General features: G+C 37.8%; 1 protein-coding gene across 1 annotated transcript; it reads left to right on the top strand.

The window, feature by feature from the left end:
• The first annotated feature begins 985 nt into the window (after window positions 1–985).
• On the top strand, window positions 986–1,870 carry LOC140334725 (olfactory receptor 2L2-like). Its single transcript, XM_072416965.1, has one exon. It carries the CDS (start codon window positions 986–988, stop codon window positions 1,868–1,870), a length of 885 nt encoding a protein of 294 aa, XP_072273066.1.
• Window positions 1,871–20,812: the final 18,942 nt, after the last annotated feature.

Raw genomic sequence — 20,812 nt, 5'->3', positions numbered from 1 at the left:
CCCGATTTTTGCTCAAACAATTAAAATAAAGCACCCCCCCGCAAATAAGACATCCTCCGATACCTGATACTGTGTGCCTCTGTGTGACTCCTCGATGCTGGCTGCAGTGCAGAGTGAAACTGAAAGTAACTTCAAAGGATAAGCAAGCTGCTGATCCCGGCCCTAACAGAGTCTGTTACCCGGTGAGTCAGTGATCAGAAGGGGACAATGAATGGCACAGAGTGATCAGAAGGGGACAATCAATGGCACAGAGTGATCAGAAGGGGACAATGTAGTGATCAGAAGGGGACAATGAATGGCACATGAGTGATCAGAAAGGGGACAATGAGTGACACATGAGTGATCAGAAGGGGACAATGAATGGCACAGAGTGAACAGAAGGGGACAATGAATGGCACAGAGTGAACAGAAGGGGACAATGAATGGCACAGAGTGAACAGAAGGGGACAATGAATGGCACAGAGTCATCAGAAGGGGACAATGAATGGCTCAGAGTGATCAGAAGGGGACAATCAATGGCACATGAGTGATCATGAGTGATTTTCAACATTAAATGTGTACTGTAGTCTTCTTCATGGAAAAATAGGAAATATCCCTGAAAAAAAGACCCAGGGCATATTTTGGCATTTCAAAAAACATATAAGACAGTGCCTTATCATAGGGGAAACAGGGTATTAATGCTTCTTGTCAGTACATGGACTGATTCTCTTGTTTCTTCTTTTAAAACTCCAGCTCAGGTAAATAAAGAGGCCAAGCCAAGTCAAAAACAAATACTTACTCTGCTGTCACAAAAAAGTGCATCTAATGTATGTAAATGGGAATGATTACTGACTGATGGAAATGCTTTTTTCTAGTAAAAAAAAATCTAAACTATTATCATAATATTTCTGTACATTTATATAAAATAGATTAAAATATTATTTTCTTTCCTGGAAAAACATTATAGATATATCAATATCTCATGGAATACAATACAACTTTTCACATGTTGCCATTTTTCGTGATTAACAATAAACTGTACATATTTAACTTTATCTTTTTTTTCTTAATTTATTTGATTGGAATTCTGGTGAATCTTACTACCATTACAGTAATATGTTTGGATCTCCATTTGCACACCCCAATGTATCTATTTCTCTGTAACTTGTCCATTATTGATTTATGTTACCTAACTATTAATGTTCCAAAACTCCTCTACATCTTACTCTCTGGGAATAACATCATATCCTTCACACAATGCTTTTTCCAGATGTATTCTTACTATATAGCTGACAGCGCAGAGGTCACTGTTCTGTTTATAATGGCGTTTGATCGATATGTTGCGATTTGTCACCCTTTAGACTATCACCGTATACTTAACAAGAAAATCTGCATAATGTTAGTAATGGTCAGCTGGATCAGTGGATGTTTAAATTCATTTTCAATTACAAGTTCCATCTTTAAAATGGTCTTCTGTTCTTCTTTCACCATTCACCAGTTCTTCTGTGATGCTAAAGCTCTGCTCAACATTTCCTGTGGTGGGACTGAAGTGTTTTACAATGTTATGTATGCAGAGTATTTAATATATGGGCTCATTCCAGTAACGTGCAACTTGATGTCATATGTGAAGATTATCAGGGTGATACTACGTATTAAATCTAAAGATGGCAGAAGAAAAGCCTTCTCCACCTGCTCATCCCACCTCACCGTCATGGCCATCTATTATGGATCTGCAGTATCTGTATATTTGATGCCACCATCAGATCGCTATGACATACTGGAACAGATCCTAACAGTGTTCTACACCACAATGGTCCCCATGCTAAACCCTCTCATATACAGTCTAAGAAACAAACAAGTAAAGAATTCATTGCAGAAATTGTTACCATAATACCAACAACATATACATGTGTTCCTTATGTAAAATTGTGTTTCCGGTTTGTGTTCACAACTCAGTAGCCTGGCCTGTATTAAAGAAATTATGACTGCTACATACACTGCAATAATAAAGATTGTGTTTTTTCTGCGTCCAACATCAGCACATCTGGATTAGCATGAGAAAGGGTCTTACAACCTCTGTTGGAGCTAATAGTAGTTAGCAATATTTAATTCCAAGTAATTTCTTTAGTTATATTAAGTATTAATATGATTTTAGAAAAGCATTTCTAAGATGGATCTTATAATTAAAAATGAATTTGAACATCCACTGATCCAGGTGACCATTATTAATAATATGCAAACTTTCTTGTTAAGTATTCAATGATATTCTAAAGGGTAACAAATTACAATGAATTCATCAAAAGCCATTACATATAGAACAGTGATTTCAGCACAACCTGCTAGATAGGAAAAATACATCTAGATAAAGCATTCTGTGAAGGATATGATGCTATTCTCAGATAGTAAGAATAAAGGAAGTTTTGGAATAGTAACAGTTATCTAACATAAATCAATAATAGACAAGTTACAGAGAAATGGATACATTGGGGTGTGCAAATGATGATCCAAACAGATCACTGCTATAATAACGAAGTTTACCAATAATCCAATATAATAGATTAAGAAAAAAAAACAATCATGAAAATGTAAAGTTTGTTGTCAGCTTCATGAAGAATTACAAAATGTGGAATTCTGGAATAGATGTATTGCTTTTAATAAGATATTATAATTTCATGTGAAATTTTCAACATGATTGTCCTAGTGGGGAATGGATAGTGGGATGTTTTATTACTCCTTCAACTGAAATTTTCCTAGTTATTTCAGCAATCTAGAAACACAACCCCAATAAGAATGAAGCAGATCCAAACCAAATAAAATAAAACATTTCCTACCAATAAGATAATTATTTTCCATTAAAAAAATGTATTTTTGTTCCTAAACAAGTGGTATAGTCACAATTTGTTTCAGTAACTCCAACACAAAAATAATAAGAAAAAAATTTACATAATGAATAATAACCATTGCCAGCTCTTACCTAGGACATACTTACATAGTCTAGTCAGTCAGGTTGAAAAAAGACATAAGTCCATCAAGTTCAACCCCTAGGGATATAAACATATCCCAGATATAAAACCCCATGGACATAGTTGGTCTAGAAAAACCCTGGTACAATTTGCTCCAACGGGAAAAACATTCCTTCCTGATCCCATGAGGCAATCAGATCTTCCCTGGATCAACTGTTGCTGTTATTTTTACTTTAAGGCCTTAATACCCAGTTATATTCTGGGCTTCTAAAATAACATCCAGCTTTTTCTTCAATCTATAGAACTGAAAATTCTTCCTAAGGGAGCCGATTCCACATTTTCACATACCTTACAGTGAAGAATCCTTCCTTATCCGGAGCTTAAACTTATTTTCCTCCAGACACAAAGAGCGCCCCCTTGTGCTTTGTAATGATCTCAAAGTGAATAATGGGGAAGAGAGTTCTCTATATGGACCATTTATATATTTATACAGGGTGATCATTTCCCCCCTTATAGGTCTCTTCTCAAGGGAGAATAGATTCAGTTCAGCTAATCTCTCCTCATAGCTGAGCTCCTCCATTCCTTTTATTAGTTTAGTTTCCCTTCTCTGCGCTCTCTCCAATTCTACAATGTCCTTTTTGTGAACTGGTGCCCAAAACTGGACTGCATGTTCCAGATGTGGTCTGACCAATGCTTTGTACAGGGGCAGGATTATGTCCCCATCCCTGCAGTCTATTCCTCTTTTAATACAAGAAAGTATTTTGCTAGATTTTTATATTGCAGCTAACTCCAATGTGGTTCTAGAAAAGGACAGTTTGTGCCAATTGTAAAGACAATAATCTAAAGGAGATGGTGGTTGAAACAAAAACAGGAAACTGTGCATTGGTATATACGAAATCTTGTTGATTACCTGTAGACTTCTCCTGTAGGAAAGCTGTGCCTTGTTTGTTACAAAATCTTGTTCTTTACCTGTAGTCTTCTGCAGCTGATATTTTCCCAATTTCTGATCTACCATGCCTTGTTCTGCACTTTTCTTGTGGATGAGGCCACTGTAAGAGAAGAAAGGCTTTGTTTTATCAGGTCACAGCTGCCCGCTCCAATGATCACTGGAAAAATAGTGAAGAAGCAGCAGAATGAATGGAGGAAATACACATCCACAGAATGAAAAAAGCAGAAGTGAGGACATCCTCATACTGCATGTCCTCAGGTGCAGATTCCTCTCCAGTAAGGACAACAGTGAGATGCAAAAAATATCCACAAAAGTGGAATTGTTATTTATGTCAAATTTTACTCAAGGTCTAATTTTTCAGAATAAGAATATTTATGAATGTACAAAATACAAAATATCTGGTAATCCTATCAAAAATCCAATGACTCTATATTTTTAAGTCTAGTGTGACAGAAGTGTTCCTCTATAGACACTGTGCAGTAAGTGAGCCTTGCCACCTCATGATAGGAAGACTTTAAATAGCACAATAACCAGAAAAAGGTCCAAAATTATTCATGTCAATTTCATGTACAATATCAAATTTCTGCTACAGAGAAACACACAGGGTGCTATTACCTCTATACTTTACCTAGTTGTGATGTATTTGGATGGTGGGCTGTATTGGCATTTATAAAGATGGATTATTTGGTGTTCATGCCAAATAGTTTGATTTTGTTCTTACACTTGGCTTAAGAATCTTCAAGGTGTGTTTTGACAAACTCAACCAAAACTCATTTTGGTGTATTTTGAGAAGTGTCTTTTTGCTTGACCCTCTCACATACAATCCATATTAATTGAGCACTTGTAATGCACACAATGACCAATGTTTGACATAAATTCTTGCAACTGCTTTAAACTTGTCATAGGCCGCTTGGCAGTCTCTCTTCTTAGGTCTTCCCTACTCAATCATTCAAATTGGAAGGTCAGCCTTATTCATTAAAGGTCCTAGTAGCGTCAAACACTTTCCACTTCCTAATTATAGACTTCACTGTATGTCTTTGGATTGATTCAAAGCCTGGGGGTTATTTTGTTTTCTTCTCCTAACATGTACTCAACCACAATTTTTTTTTTTAATGTACAAAAAGACAAATACACCTGGTGTTCTAGATATCAGAAACATAGTTTAGGTAAAAAAAAAGAACAGATTATAGAATACATTTGCAGAAAAAAATATTACTGGTCAAACAAAAATATTTTTTTTTTTTATTTTTACCTGCAGATTAGTGAGAAAATGAAATATTTTGGAAAAAAAAAAAATCACCAAAAGAAAGCTTTGTCAGTCCCCAAAAACAACATATGTACGAATGACTTCAGCCATGGCAACCTGAACTGAGGAGGTTAATATTAACTTTTTATTTTGCAAGCAGCTATGCTTCCCTATGAAATACAAGAAATTAAAATTTAAAAAGTTTTTCCATAACTGTTCGACTCCAAATACACCACAATGTTATATTATCACTTCACAAATTTATAATGAAGTAATAAAAACAGGATCTATGCCATATAACAAATTACATTTACACTTTGACAAAAAAGAACAGATTTTGGGACTTTTCAGTCCAATTCAATTCCAGATTGAAATTTCATTACAAAAAGCTTTATTTCAGTACAAAATAACAACAATGTTGGCTTTATAAAAACATATGAAGTGAGCAATAACTCCTGTACGTACACCAAACAATGATGTATAAGGTGTTGACGCGTTTCGCGGAGTTAAGTATCCGCTTCTGCAGGACAAAACAGGAGATCTATACTGGCACTTTAATTCCACATGCACATACATCTATTAAGACCTAAAATGATCATTAACTCTATTGATTTAGATATATTAAGGTTGAGCCTCGATAACCACTAAATAATCACTGTGGCTATTTATTTTATTATCAATCAATTATCCTTACCTTAATCTATTTGATCCATTATATTTATTTTATATCTCTAAATGCCGGTAGGAGCCTTCTGGAGTTGTTCCATGCCCTGTTACCTTCTTTTGCTCGAATTCTTTACCACCATTATGTGAAAGAGAGATTTGGATAAATGGGAGCATCATTGTAAGTCATACTAATTGTCAACTTGCGTGTGCATATTGTTTTTTATATATATTTTTTAATATACAGATATTTATATACACATATTGATTATTTTATTATGTATCAAAATTTATAGATCTCCTGTTTTTTCCTGAAGAAGCGAATACTTAACTCCGCCAAATGCGTTGACACCTTATACATCATTGTTTGGTGTATGGAAGGATTTTTCCCACAGCCGCATTCATACATAAACCCAAGCTGCATGACTCACTCTGAGAGAAGGAGTATCGTGGCTGCATTTATGAATGGAGCGGTGAGAACCCTCCTCTAAGTGAGAGATCCCCGGGCACTACAGTTAAGAATGAGGGCTTGCCCTCATTCTGACCTGTAGTGCCCGGGGATCACTTACTGACAGGTGGATTCCCACGGCTGGATTTATGAATGCAGCAGCAGTATTCCTCCTATAGTGATTTCCTGGATTTCTGATGGTTTCATGAAATTTCGTCGAAATTTGGCGGACCCAGTGGAACGTCAAGGAAATTTTCGCTCATCCATAAGTGTATGTAGCAGTCACAGTTTCCTTCATACAGGCCAGGCTACTGCTACTGAAATGTGAACATGAACTGAAAACACAAATTTACATAAGGAATACATGTATTAGGTGTTGTTAGTGTTGTGGCATCATATTCCGCAATGCTTTCTTTACTTGTTTGTTTCTTAGACTGTATATGAGAGGGTTCATCATGGGGACCACTGTACTGTAAAACACTGTTAATATCTGTTCCAGTAGGTCATAGTGATCTGATGGTGGTATCATATATACAGATACAGCTGATCCATAATAGATGGCCATGACAGTGAGGTGGGATGAGCAGGTGGAGAAGGCTTTTCTTCTGCCTTAAGCTGCGTACACATCTGCAATTTTTGTCGTTGGAAAGGATCTTTCACGATCCTTTCCAACGACAAGGGAGTGCACGATGCATGAACAGTGCTGTACATACAGCACCGTTCATGCTCTATGAAGAGGGGAGGGGGAAAGCGACGGAGCGGCACCCTGCTGCGCGCTCTCCCCTTCCCTTTCATTAGGATCGGTTGTCGTCCATCGTCCGTGGATCCGGCAGGACGGCCTTTCGGACGATGGACAACAACGACTGTACACACGGCAGATTTTCGCCCGATAATTGGCCGATGCCGATTATCGGGCGATAAAAATCTGACGTGTGTACGTAGCTTTACGGCCTGTACAGCAATATGATAATAAGTTAGATTATCTCTTTACTAGAAAAAAAGATTACATTTCCAATAGTTGGTAATCATTACTATTCACATACAGTAAGTATATTTTTTTTCCAAGCAGAGTAAGTACTTGACTCTCATATGGCCTAGGCTTCTATATACAGTATAGCAGCATAAGAAGCAGGACAAAGGGCCAACCAATCCTTTATAGACAAGTGACCTGTCACTAACCAGTCACAGGCCTAAGGCAGGACCAAGAAGACCTGAGACTTAGTGCAATGCACTTAGTGGCAGGAAGAAATAAATGGAGCCATTGTGTGTAAATTTAAACAGTGCAAAAGAAATCAACATATTTATGGGATCTGTATCTGCTTCCTAAGGTCTGAGTTGTATAGCCTCTTAAAAGAAATGAAAATGAACCTTAACCTCCCTAGCGGTTCATTTCTTTCCGGTTTTATATGTCTAAATGCGGTACATTGTTTTTCATGAAAATTTATTTTACAGTATAATATAATGAGTATGAGTATATTAAAGTTTGAAACACAAAATCATTTAACAACAATAAATTGAATAAATTAAAAAATCTATATATTTAAAAAAAAAAATTTAATTAAAAAAAAAAATACATATTATAACTCATACTATTATACATACTGTAAAATAAATGTTCTTGAAAACAATGTACTGCTTTTACACATAAAAATCCAATCTATTGCATTCAATACAGTTATTTTGTATTGAATGCAATACAAATGGATTTTGAATTTCCCGCCCCGCCCGGCCGGGAGGTGCACACGCACTGTTAATGTTTAACAAAATACAAAAAGACAAATATATTTGCTGTTCTATAAATCAGAAACATAGTTTAGGTATAAATTGAAGAGATTATAGAAAACATTTGTCATTTTTCAGTACAGAAAAAAAATATTACTGGTCGAACAAAAAAATCTTTTTTATTTTTACCTGCAGATTAGTAAGAAAATAAAATATTTTCGCAAGACATCACCAAAAGAAAGCTTTGTCAGTCCCCGAAAACAACATACGTATGAATGACTTCAGCCATGACGACCTCAAATTTTAAATTGCTCTTGAAACGTACACTCATGAGGAGGTTAGTAATAACTTTTTATTTTGCAAGCAGCTATGCTTCCCTATAAAATATATGAAATTAAAATTTTACATTTCATAATTACTGTGCAACTCCAAATTCACCACAATGTTATAATATCACTCTACAGGTTAACAATGATTTATAGTGAAGTATTAAAAAACAGAACTAATGCCATTGAACAAATTACATTCACAGTTTATTATTACTCACCATTCAAGATCGTTTATTCAGGACCCACTCTGCTAGCAGTAAATAATCATTAGCATTTTTTATTTACCAGATAGAAATAGATTAATAGATTTTTTTTTAATTTTTACACCATAAAACAAAGTGTATAAATAAAGATGATACACACAAAGGCACCATAAATTCCCTAAATGTTCAGATTTCAACCAAATGTGTTTCCTTATAACAAAGCATATTGTTAAATAGATAAAACAAGTTGTGATGGGGGGCCCAGTGTAACAGGTGTATATGTGAGAGTTTGGTTGTGTGAATGAATAGCAGAGTTGAATTCAGAGAGGGAGTGAATGTAGAGATTTGTGAAGTTAATGGACTTACCATTCTTTTTGGATTCTGGGCAGATATCAGAACATATAGGGAAACCCAAACAAGCATAGAGAAAATGCACAAACAGTAGAGTGAGATGACCCTCTGTAGTTCTTCTCAGGCAGATAATAAATACAGGGTGACATATATACTCTTTGAATCTTTTTTTGCAGTTATGGTGAAAGAAAGGAAAGGCTTCAAGGAAACAGCAATTACCATCAAGGTAAAACTCGAAGGGAGTAACTTGCTATATGTAATAAATGCAAAAAAATTGTACATTGGGGAAACAAAACATCCTCTCAACAAAAGAATGACCAACATTCAGGAAATAAAATGATACTGGTCAAGTTTCATCTGTGTTCCTATATCTGAAAGAAAAGGGACATTTATTCCAGGGTGATGAGGTGGAAATTTTGGACAGAGGACAACTGGTTTATAAGAGGCATCAAGATGGTTGTTTTAATTTGACCATCTAGGTCAAATTAGAACAAAAATCTCTGAATGAGGGTGGCGGCCTGTCAACCTTTAACACTATCTTCCACCTATAATGCCATTTTAAAATCTCAAACCTGCATTTTGACAACATTTTACACCTCCAGGCATGTCTTTTGTAGTTTAAACACCTATGTAAACGTTCTGACACCAAAGATGGATTATGCTAATTTCAATACCATTTTTTAATTAAAGGTAAAGTTAAAACATTGTGTGCAATGGGGCATGGTGAAACATCCAAACGCAATTATTGAGTTAAAGTGGAACTTTCATTAAAATAATAAATGAAAATTAACTTTAATCTCATTACTTTAATCCCTCCACAATTGGCTTCTATATGGTCCTATGCTGTCCTGAATTCTTCCAATTCTAATTGTTCCAACTCTTATTCCAATGTGGAGAAACCAGCGAGCACTGCTATCTTCGGCAGTCTTCTTCCGGCCTCTGCTCAGACTCGAGATAGTGTGACCTTTATTTCTGTTTTTACAATGCAGGAAAAGCCCCTTCTGCATATTCCTAAGAGCACGCTTCCTTTTCAGTCAAAGCTAATAGGACCATCATAATATAACTGCAACAAGAGAAAGTGAAAGGGGAATGGCCATTAGGGATGAGCGAGCAAAATTTTAAAATTCGATCTAGCGGCAAAGAAAAAAAGTAAGACCGGCCTGTGAAAATTCGGCTGTTGAGATCAGATTTTTTGGGACCTGCAAGAGCAACCAAGGGAGCGGAGCTGACAGCTCCGCTTCCCTGATTGCTCTTGCAGCACTGTAGTATGTGTTCTTGGATAGAGATTCTCCATCCAAGAAATACAGGTGTTCCGCGGCTGTGCGCATCATGGATGAATGTACCTGTGGGAATCATCGTGTGATGATTCCCACAGCTGCATTGATTGATGAGCACAGCTGCGGGAGTACAGCAGCTGCATTCATGAATGCCGCTGTGGGAATCCTCCTGTAAGCGATCCCCAGGCACTAGAGGTTAAATGAGGGCTTGCCACCTGTCTGTGTGACTCCTCCTGTCAGTCTGAGTCCTGCGGCTGTGCTCATCAATGAATGCAGCCGTAAGAATCATCACAGGATGCCCTCATTTACCAGGCTTGCCCTCATTTAACCTCTAGTGCCCGAGGATTGTGCACAGGAGGATACCCACCGCTTCATTCATAATTGCAGCCGCGGTACTCCTCCTGTAATGATTTCCTCGATCTTCCAATAGGCCTGTGAAATCGGTTCGCCGAAATTTTGCGGACCCATTGGAAGTTCGAGGATATTTTCGCAAGAAATTTTCGCGAGGCATTCTCACTCATCCCTAATGGACATGTTTGCAAGCTTCCACGATGTACCCGGTAATATATAAAAAATAACTCAGGAGCCAAAATATAAATTAATGATTTTGTGTATTTTGTATTTAAATTGTATAATAAATGTTAAGGTAGAGACAAAAAATAGTTGGTTTAAAAAACTGTGCAAACTGAGCAATTGAGGCTTTCAAAGTCTGGATTTAGGCTTTGCCCATTCATAACTTGATTTTCCTGTAATTTATGTATTTTAAAATGGTACTATTGGCAATTAAACATGTAATTTGGGGCTTAATATAGGTAACTAAAAAAGCATTCTTTGTAAGGACTCACTAAACATTAATATCCTTGAAATGGGTGGTGAGTTCATATACTTTAAACAAAATACGAACAAATACAAATGATATCACCTTCCATACTTTAACCCCATTTCAATATAATAGCTCTCTATATCTGTGTCTTGGAATTTGAAAATTGAGTAAGGGACTGATGAATTTCTATTATTTTAATTTATTATTTTATATATTTTATATGAATAGAACACATGGTTAGATTTCCAAGTACACTTCGCTCCTAATTTAACTAGCAAAATCATAAGTTCATACACGCTTGCGTATTCACAATCCGACATCGAACCCACCCAACCTAATAAACAACACATTTTAAGCTGCCAAGAATACACTGGAATATTTTCCCAACATTTATAAACTCAAATTATCTAGCACTTTTAGGCGCACATATCGGGCTTGACCCTAGCGAGCTTTCATTAAAAATCGTTATTTTTCTAACAAATCATTCTTTCAAATGGCAGACATCTTCCAGTCACCCCTAAATAAAAATGTATAATGTGTTAAAATGTTTAAAAAATATATATTAGCTTAGACATAAGCAAATTTTAAATTACCTAATATTTTCAGGTTCTGAAAGAGTTAACTGCTTTGAAATGTTTATACTTTTACTTAACTGATTTGAGCTTACATGATGCCTGACCAGATCCACCTGGTGACAATTCCCTGACTATGTTTGAAGGTAAAGAAACCAGTAACAAGTCACATTTAAATTGTCCTATGATGTTCAAGATAGTTTACTACTCATTTAGGTGGAATTCTCAGTCATAAGAATCCTTATTAGAACTGTAAAGGCTGCTATACCAAATCAAAATTAGAACCTAGAAATATGAATTGAGAATAAAATGTTCTGTGAAAATCCAACCATGACTAATGAATGTGTGTCTGTGTGTTGGTGTGAATGGGTGGAGTTTACTTACCATTTTCTTTAAATTCTAGGAAGATTTTAGAAAATTTGTAAAACAACCCACAAAAGAGAGGGAAAGAATATACAGATTCCAAAGCAGTGTCACTCTCTTAGCTCTTATAGACAGTCAATTAATTCAGGACAAATTTTATACTCTTCTGATCTCCCCTTTAGGCAGCTTCGGTGAAAGGAAAAAAGGCCTATAGGGAAAAATTAATTACAATCAAGCCAAGTATCCACAGAATATTTTACCCCAGGCAAATAGCAGGCTTTTTTACCTTTATCCAACATTCATGTTCTGATAGAACTAATTATTTCCATTGTTTGAGATAACATAATTTAGGTTATTTTTAGTACACAGCTTTGAATAATAGAGAAAGTGGTGGCTTAATCCTAGTAACATTTGGATAGATGCCATTTCCCTAATCACATATACTATTTGAACATTAAAGAAAGCGTAACTATACCAGCATCTGAAAATCAATGAACTTTTATATATCCAAGATGTATAAAATACTTATTAAAAGATTTATTTATGAAATTGCTCACAGCAAGTTGTTTTTACAAGAATATTACTAAAACTTTTCCATCCACATAGCAAAATTCTTGACACTTTTCTCAGAACTTTATATTTGCTTTATCAGGAGTATTTAGGAGAATCAGGAAATTCATAATTCCCATATAGTGTTAATCTATAGAGGGGATTGGAGCAATCACATTCAGGACAGGAAAGGCAAGGGCAATGGCAACAGAAAGAAACTGGTAAAAGTATGTTTTTTAGTAGGGGGTAATAACCCACAAAATTAGTATCAACCCATAAAATGTATCTCCAAGCATTTTCTTTGTACATAAATTAACTTACTTCTGCTCCTGACGCTAAACAATCAGCTGTAAGCCCATTTTCAACCATAACAATAGTAAGTGTTGTTTTCTGATGTCATAAGGCAGCCTTTGACACCACAAAGCCAATAAGAACACTGTTTGCTGCAAGTAACCCCTTTACACAATGGCCTTTCAAGGTTTATGTCAGTGAGAAATCCTACTGGCTGGTAGTCTTCATGGAAGGTAAAAGAACATAGGTCGGGTGCCACTTGCTTACAGTGCATTGTGTACAGAAGTTACAAATGGTAATGGGCTTGAACCATTTTCCACTAGAACATTTGCCACCTTATCATACTTTTCAACATACCTCCCCCATCCCCATTCCCCCATCCCACGCCAAACCATACTAATGACAATGACTCTTGGGAAATGGGCATAAATATTGTTTTATTGTTACCATAATTCAATAACTTTAACAACTCACATTTTGTACTATAGCAATTACCTTAAACACCAACGTAGCACCCATTTTCCCAAGTACAACAAAAAACACCTCTCACCGCTCACCACATCACACCATCTCGGGGCCCATCCAACATCTGCAACCTGCCACTGGCTGGAGAATGATACCACTACTCGCAGCCCCATTTTTCTTAACTATTACTTTGAGGTTAACCGAATATTCATAAGCTTTCCTGGGAGATCCCACACCTAGGATGCTTCTTCTCCCACACCCCCCCCCCCAGAAGATGTCGTTCCAAGGACCTCAACTGTCCAACACCCAGGCACTCCACCACCTCTGTCCCACATCAAAATAGGGCAGGTGTGCGGGAAGCTTTTCCTTTCTTCAAATGCTCTCCCCTCCTCCTCTTTCCCCTTCCTTATAAGAGGTATCAAACACTGAAATTTCTGTTTTTTTATAGTAGGACAGAAATGTTTCTGTACCAAACAAGCTTCTTTGGTAAATAGCAAGAGGTATCAAACACTGAAATATCTATATTTTTTTATAGTAGGACAGAAATTTTTCTGTATCAAAAGGTCTTCTTTGGTACATAGCAAGAGGTATCAAACATTGAAATATATGTATTTTTTATAGCAGGACAGAAATTTTTCTGTACCAAACGGGCTGCTTTAGTAAATAGCAAGAGGTATCAAACAATGAAGGTGGCGAATATACACATCTACCTCTGACACTTCTGCATCTATGTTTCAAAGCAATATTCTCTATAGGAACCAAAATATTAGTACAGATTTCAAATGAGTTAAAATTTGCAGTGCTTTTCTGCATGGTATAATTCTAAGCAGGAATTCTTTTTTTTTATTTAATATTGGTCTGCTAAACCATGTCAAGCCTTTTTGGACTGGTAAGCAGTTTCCCGGTGACGTCGGTGCATGCGTCGGTGCCGGCGGTGGATCGTCGGGAAATTTAAATAATTTTCTATTGGATTCAATACAAAATAGCTGTATTGAGTGCAATACAAAGAAATATTCATATAATATATACATAATTATATTACATATATAATATACATGCTACTGTACACTTATATTACATGTTTCATTTTTTTTTTATTTTTTTGTAACAGATTTTTGTCTTTTGTTATTTAAAGTTTATTATTATATGTATTGAATTTATTAAATATCGGTGAGTTATGCCTAAGAATTTTAGCCTACAATGAAAATTACATTTCCATACAAAAATGTACTGCTTTTTAGGTTAAAACACAAAATTATGTAGAATTTTTAAAGCGTGCTTAAAATACTTTTTATTTTAAGTTTAATTTTATTATAAAGTTTTACAGAAGGATCTAAAAAAAATAATATTTTATTTGACACACATGGTAATGAAAGTAAGGTGTCCCCCTAGCATAAAAAATTGTTCCCTATACAATTAATGCGTACATCTGGGCAAACATACCAAGAGATGGACTTGATAAAAAATAATTGTTAACAGTTAGCAAGGCAACTCTCCCAGGTCCATCATTTGGTAGTGTGAAATGAAAAATGTTAAAAATTTAAATTTAAGTCAGGGAAAAATATTCAATACATTACAAATACAATGTATTGTTCTGTAAGCATATAGGTACATTTTTAAAGCCTAATACCATGTCAGGAATATACAGCACAGCCAGAACACTTGCTGGCAGTACAAGCTGAGGTCCACAGGCAGAAGTCTTTCAGTGGTCGGTTGACTTTGATAAACCACTATATGGGGCTGGATTCTGGGATATTTAGTCCCACACTGTGGAATTTTCCTTGTCTCAGCATTGTGCCAGTAGGACCACACTCAGGCCTGTTTAACCTGCATCTTGTACCTAACCTGACCTGTTATTACCTCGCCATGTCGCCTCAATGCTTTGCCAAACTCACCCTTGCCTGTTCCTCTGAGATTCTTTGAGCACAATTGCTTAGTTTGTAGTTTGGTTTCCAGATACACAGAAAAAATAAAATTTACATTTTGTATAAAACTTCATTATTAAATTCTAAACAAAATAGTAATGCATTACAAAACATAGCATTACAATAAAAATAATCATTTATATACTATGCAGTATGTACTACTATGCCTTTTTTTAAACATTTAAAGCTTGGGAAAATAGTTAAACAAATTCCAGGAGCTTCAATACAAAAGGTGTGCAAAGACTTCAGTTAATATTATGCCCAATTTTAAATGGCAAACCTAGGCCCAAATTCACAAAAACAAAGATCAGATGTGAAGACTTTATTTAAAATGTAAAAATTAAAATATTGTATCAGATAAAGCAATGTAAAACTGGCCAGTAGCAACACAGACTCAATTAGGTATAACATAGACTCAACCTGTGTATGCCTAACTTTTATTTTATCATTGGAAACAATGCTGGGAATATGTGTGATAAAATGTGAAGTGGTTTAGGGGCTCTTCTTATCCTTTCCCTACAACAGCTTCTTTTTTCACTGACACTAGTCTACCATGTGCTTCTGTTTATTAGTTTAAGGGTTGACTTAAACAAAAGCCCCCATATTGGCCCTTTCTAGACCGTATGGACATATTTAAAAAGCCATAAGCCAAAAGCCATTATGATTTCAAAAACTCCAACACATGGGCTTTGACTTGGGCACATTGTAGCTGTGAACCCAAACCTCTACCCTATTCATTATTCTATGTAATGCTCAGCTAATATTGCTCTGACTGAAGCTACCACAGCAGTACAATTGTACCAAACCTGTTTATTATGGTGGTAACTTAAAACTACTCTAGTTAACCCTTCCCAATTCTGTTGTGATGGTAAAGAAATATTATTACTTGGTGCTTCTTTAACTTAATTTCCTAGGTCTGTAGGCGGCATTGTCTTTTAAGTACTATGCCAAAAATTTCTGCAAATAACACTTTACTTTTTCATTTCTTAGACTATATACAAGAGGGTTTAGTATCGGAACCCTTGTGGTGTAGAACACTGTAAAGATCTGTTCTGGTAGTTTGTAGCGATCTGTGGGTTGTATCAAAAACACTGATGAACCAGATCCATAGTATATGAACATGACAGTGAGGTGGGATGAGTAGGTGGAGAAGGCTTTACGTTGCCCATCTTTGGATTTAATACGTAGTATGACCCTGATAATATGTACATAGGACAAGAAGTTGCAGATAACTGGCCAGACACTAAATACAAAACAGTCTGCATACATTACAATGTAGAACATTCCACGCCTCCCACAGGAAATGTTGAGAAGAGCTTTAGCATTGCAGAATAACTGGTGAATGTGACGTGAAGGGCTGAAGGACATTTTAGGATGGAACTTGTAAGTAATGATGAATTTACAACCCCACATACCCAGGTGACCACAATTATTGTTATACAGATTTTCTTATTAAACATAGGATGATATTATAAAGGATGACAAATGGCAACATATTGGTCAAATGCCATTATAAATATAACCATCTCCTTAGCTCTGCCTGTTAAAAAAAATACATCTGAGTAAAGCATTGTGGGAAGGATTATGCCTAAAGAGTGAGATGTAAAGGAGCATTGGAATATAAACAGTTGTGTAACATATATCCATAACAGACAAGTTACTGAGAAATAGATACATTGGAGTATGTAAACGTACATCTACACAGTGCAGTGATAATTATGTTCACCAGAATACCAATAGATTTAGGGTACGTACACACGTGCAATAATTGTCATTAGAAAACAAATGCATAACAACCAGGGGTGCAGTCGTAAAAAAAAAGAGGGAGCATGGCACGTGCCCGCCTCACTACACCCCTGCCTGTGTCACTCAAAGGGGAAGACTGTGTCACTCAAAGGGGCAGGTCTGAGTCTGCGATGGGACAGTAGATGTGTTGTGTTCAGAGACGACCCGCCTTCCTTCATGAGCCTGCAATTTATAATGGGAGACGTAGTCCGCGGCTCTGGCCAGTGCGCCCCTCCACTGTGGTCCTTTTCCTGACCCTGCGGGTGGGTGGTGGAACGGCCAAAGCCTTGGGCCACCAAAAATTTCTTTGTAAAAAAAAGAGTGAGCATGCTCACTCCTGAAAAAAGTGAGTGCACGGCGTTCCCACCAGTGCCCACCCCACTACACCCCTGATAACAGATCTAGGATTTTTCATGATTATTTTGAACTATCATACAGTGCACGATTCTGTACATGCTGTAACGATACGATCGTTCAAAGATAACACTGATCACCAAACATTTTCTTGCCAAACAGAATAAAGTCATTTTAGGTTATGTTTAATGCACAGATTCCATTATGACATTGGCTATGCTAGATTGGCTCTAGTTTTTGAAATAATTACATCAGTAATTACCTCATAGAAAACTAATGAAACATGAAAATTAAGCAAAATTAAACTAAATATGCCTGCATATACAAAATTAAATTTTTGAAATACTTAATGTCAATATATTCTATATTCAGTATATATATGGAACTAATCACAAAGAAGTCATTGGAAAACTCAGTTTTGTATGATTTCCTTTTATGCTGATATTAGGCATGATGATGGTTCGCCATCATGTGTCTATCCCATCTGCCCTGATACCTTTCTTCCATCACCTTTATATCATTATGGACCCTCTCCCCTTGTTCCTCACTGAAATCGGCAAGGCTTTCTGGAAATTTTTGCAAATGGCTATCAACATAGTGTACCTTTATGCTCATAGTATCACCCACAATTTTTAAAGTTTTGAACCAGTTCTTAATAATTGTGTGCTTTATGGTTAAGTCCTTGACAACCATGACATGTGCCAGGCAGAAGCTTTAGTATCAATCATGTAACAGTTTCTGACTCTGGGGTCCATCAAAGATTCCTTCTTTAAATTTTTCAGTACTCAATCCAGGGAAGAATCTTCAAATGTATTTGAAGCAATCGCCATCCTTGTTCTGAGCTCTAACAAATTGCTTCATTAATCCCAACTTTATGTGTAGTGGAGGGGGAATGATTTTTTCTTTGTCAACCATTGGCTCGTTAATGATATTAGCTGGACTTTTTTTCATGTTTTGCCTTGTAGGCCATGTCACTGTTTTCCAGTGATCCTGCTTTGCTCTACTATTCCACAAGCAGGTGAAACATGGGTACTTTGTGTATCCACTTTGCTGTCCAAGTAGAAAGTTCACTATTTTTAAATCAACACAAATGGAGCATTGGTGTTCATGATAGCAAAACTTTTGTAAGATCATTTTGATATTTTCATATTCTTTTGTTGATTTTTGTTGACTGACCAATTGGAATTGATGCATAGCAGTTGCCATTATGCAGTAAAACAGATTTCAAACTTCGAGTGGAACTGTCAATGAAAAGCTGCCAGTTTTCTGCTTGATATTCTGGTAATCCTATATGGGCTAGTAGTCCAGGCATGTTACAAATAGAGATGACCGAATTTCTCAAAAAATTCGATTCAGGTGGTTCGCAAAATTTTTCCAAAAGATTTGCTTTGATCCAAATTTATTTGCGGCCTGCAGAGAGCCTTGATAGTGGTGTAGAACACTGTGCCTTGCAGTAACACGCATAGAGAATCTGCTGTGGTAGTGAAATAATACTGTGAGTCAGTATGACATGCAGATGACAGGTGTCGCTATTAGAGTCACTGCACACTTCACTTATCTGAGCAGTCACGGGGCCAAAACTGAAGTATGAACTCAGCCTTACAGGTCCATGTTAGCGTCAAGAAGCGCACTCCTTTTACACCCTCGTTAGCCGATTCCACATAGATGTCTATAGAACCTGTTCTATTAACCACTTATACAAGTAGAGCCCCCCCGACAGAGTGGAGAGGGTGTCAGCACTAAGTTTATGTTGACGTCACTGATTATTTTGCCCTTCCTCCGATCCGTCAGAACAATAAACCACAAAAAACGGATCCTGTCTGTGGAGCATATGCCTTCACTCGGTCAGCATTTGCTAAATAATCCATCAGTATTGCTAATGCCAAAAAAAAACAGGAGTGGATCCAAAACAGAGATGACACGTGAATGGAATATTTGTCTTCTGTGTTTTGTACCTGATATTCTGGTACTCCTATATAGGCTGCTTTTGGCTACCAAATCATAAGCCAGTTTTGATGGGACCATACAGGCCTTACAGCTGCTACACAGACAGGATTTGTTGTGCGTTTCTTTTTTCCTTCCTTCTGACAGATCAGAAGAAGGGTCAAATAAATAGTGGTGTCATCCAGGCAAAAAAGGCAAAAAAGTGGCCCAGTCATGGAGTGGGGAGGGTGGGGGAACAGCTTGAGAAGTCCACAGAGTGGCAAAGTGACATAGTGGTGAGGTGGAAGCAGCATGAGGAGACCACAGAGTGGCCCAATTACAAAGTCTGGAGGTGGCGGCAGCATCAGGAGGCCACAGAATGGCACAATGACAGAGTGTGGAGGTGGAGGCAGCATCAGGGAGCTACAGAGTGGCACAATGACAGAGTCTAGAGATGACAACAGCATCAGGAGGCTACAGAGTGGCACAATGACAGAGTCTGGAGGTGGCAGCAGCAGCAGCATCAGACGGAGACCACAGAGTGGCACAATGACGGAGTCTGGAGTTGGCGATAGCATCAGGAGGCTACAGAGTGGCACAATGACAGATTGTGGAGTTGGCAGCAGCAGCAGCATCAGGCGGAGGCCACAGAGTGGCACAATGACAGAGTCTGGAGGTGGCAGCAGCATGAAGAAGCCACAGAGTGGCACAATGACAGAGTGTGGAGGTGGCGGCAGCATCAGGAGGCCACAGAGTGGCACAATGACAGAGTGTGGAGGTGGCGGCAGCATGATTAGGCCACAGAGTGGCAAAATGACAAAGTCTGGAGGTGGCGAAAGCATCAGGAGGCCAAAGGGTGGCACAATGACATAGTGTGGAGGTGGCGGCAGCATGAGTAGGCCACAGAGTGACACAATGAGAGTGTGGAGGTGGCGGCAGCAGCAGCAGTATCAAGTGGAGGCCACAGAGTGACACAATGAAAGAGTGTGGAGGTGGCAGCAGAATCAGGAGGCCACAGACTGGCACAATGATAGCGCGTGGAGGTGGCAGCAGCATGAGGAAGCCACAGAGTGGCACAATGACAGAGTGTGGAGCTGGCGGCAGCAAGAGTAGGTCACAGAGTGGCAGAATGATAGAGTGTGGAGGTGGCGAAAGCATCAGGAGGCCACAGAGTGGCACAACGACATAGTGTGGAGGTGGCATCAGCATCAGGGGGGCACAGAGTGGCACAATGACAGAGTGTGGAGGTGGCGGCAGCATGATTAGGCCACAGAGTGGCACAATGACAGAGTCTGGTGGTGGCTAAAGCATCAGGAGGCCAAAGGGTGGCACAATGACATAGTGTGGAGGTGGCATCAGCATCAGGGGGCTACAGAGTGGCACAATGACAGAGTGTGGAGCTGACAGCAGCAGCAGCATCAGGCCGAGACCACAGAGTGGCACAATGAAAGAGTCTGGAGTTGGCGATAGCATCAGGAGGCTACAGAGTGGCACAATGACAGATTATGGAGTTGGCAGCAGCAGCAGCATCAGGAGGCCACAGAGTGGCACAATGACAGAGTCTGGAGGTGGCAGCAGTATGAAGAAGCCACAGAGTGACACAATGACAGAGTGTGGAGGTGGCGGCAGCAT

Source organism: Pyxicephalus adspersus, chromosome 7 (assembly GCF_032062135.1).
Source record: "Pyxicephalus adspersus chromosome 7, UCB_Pads_2.0, whole genome shotgun sequence".
NCBI classification, from domain to species: domain Eukaryota; kingdom Metazoa; phylum Chordata; class Amphibia; order Anura; family Pyxicephalidae; genus Pyxicephalus; species Pyxicephalus adspersus.
Note: the sequence above shows the minus strand (reverse complement) of the source record. Positions and strands in the feature narration are given on the sequence as shown.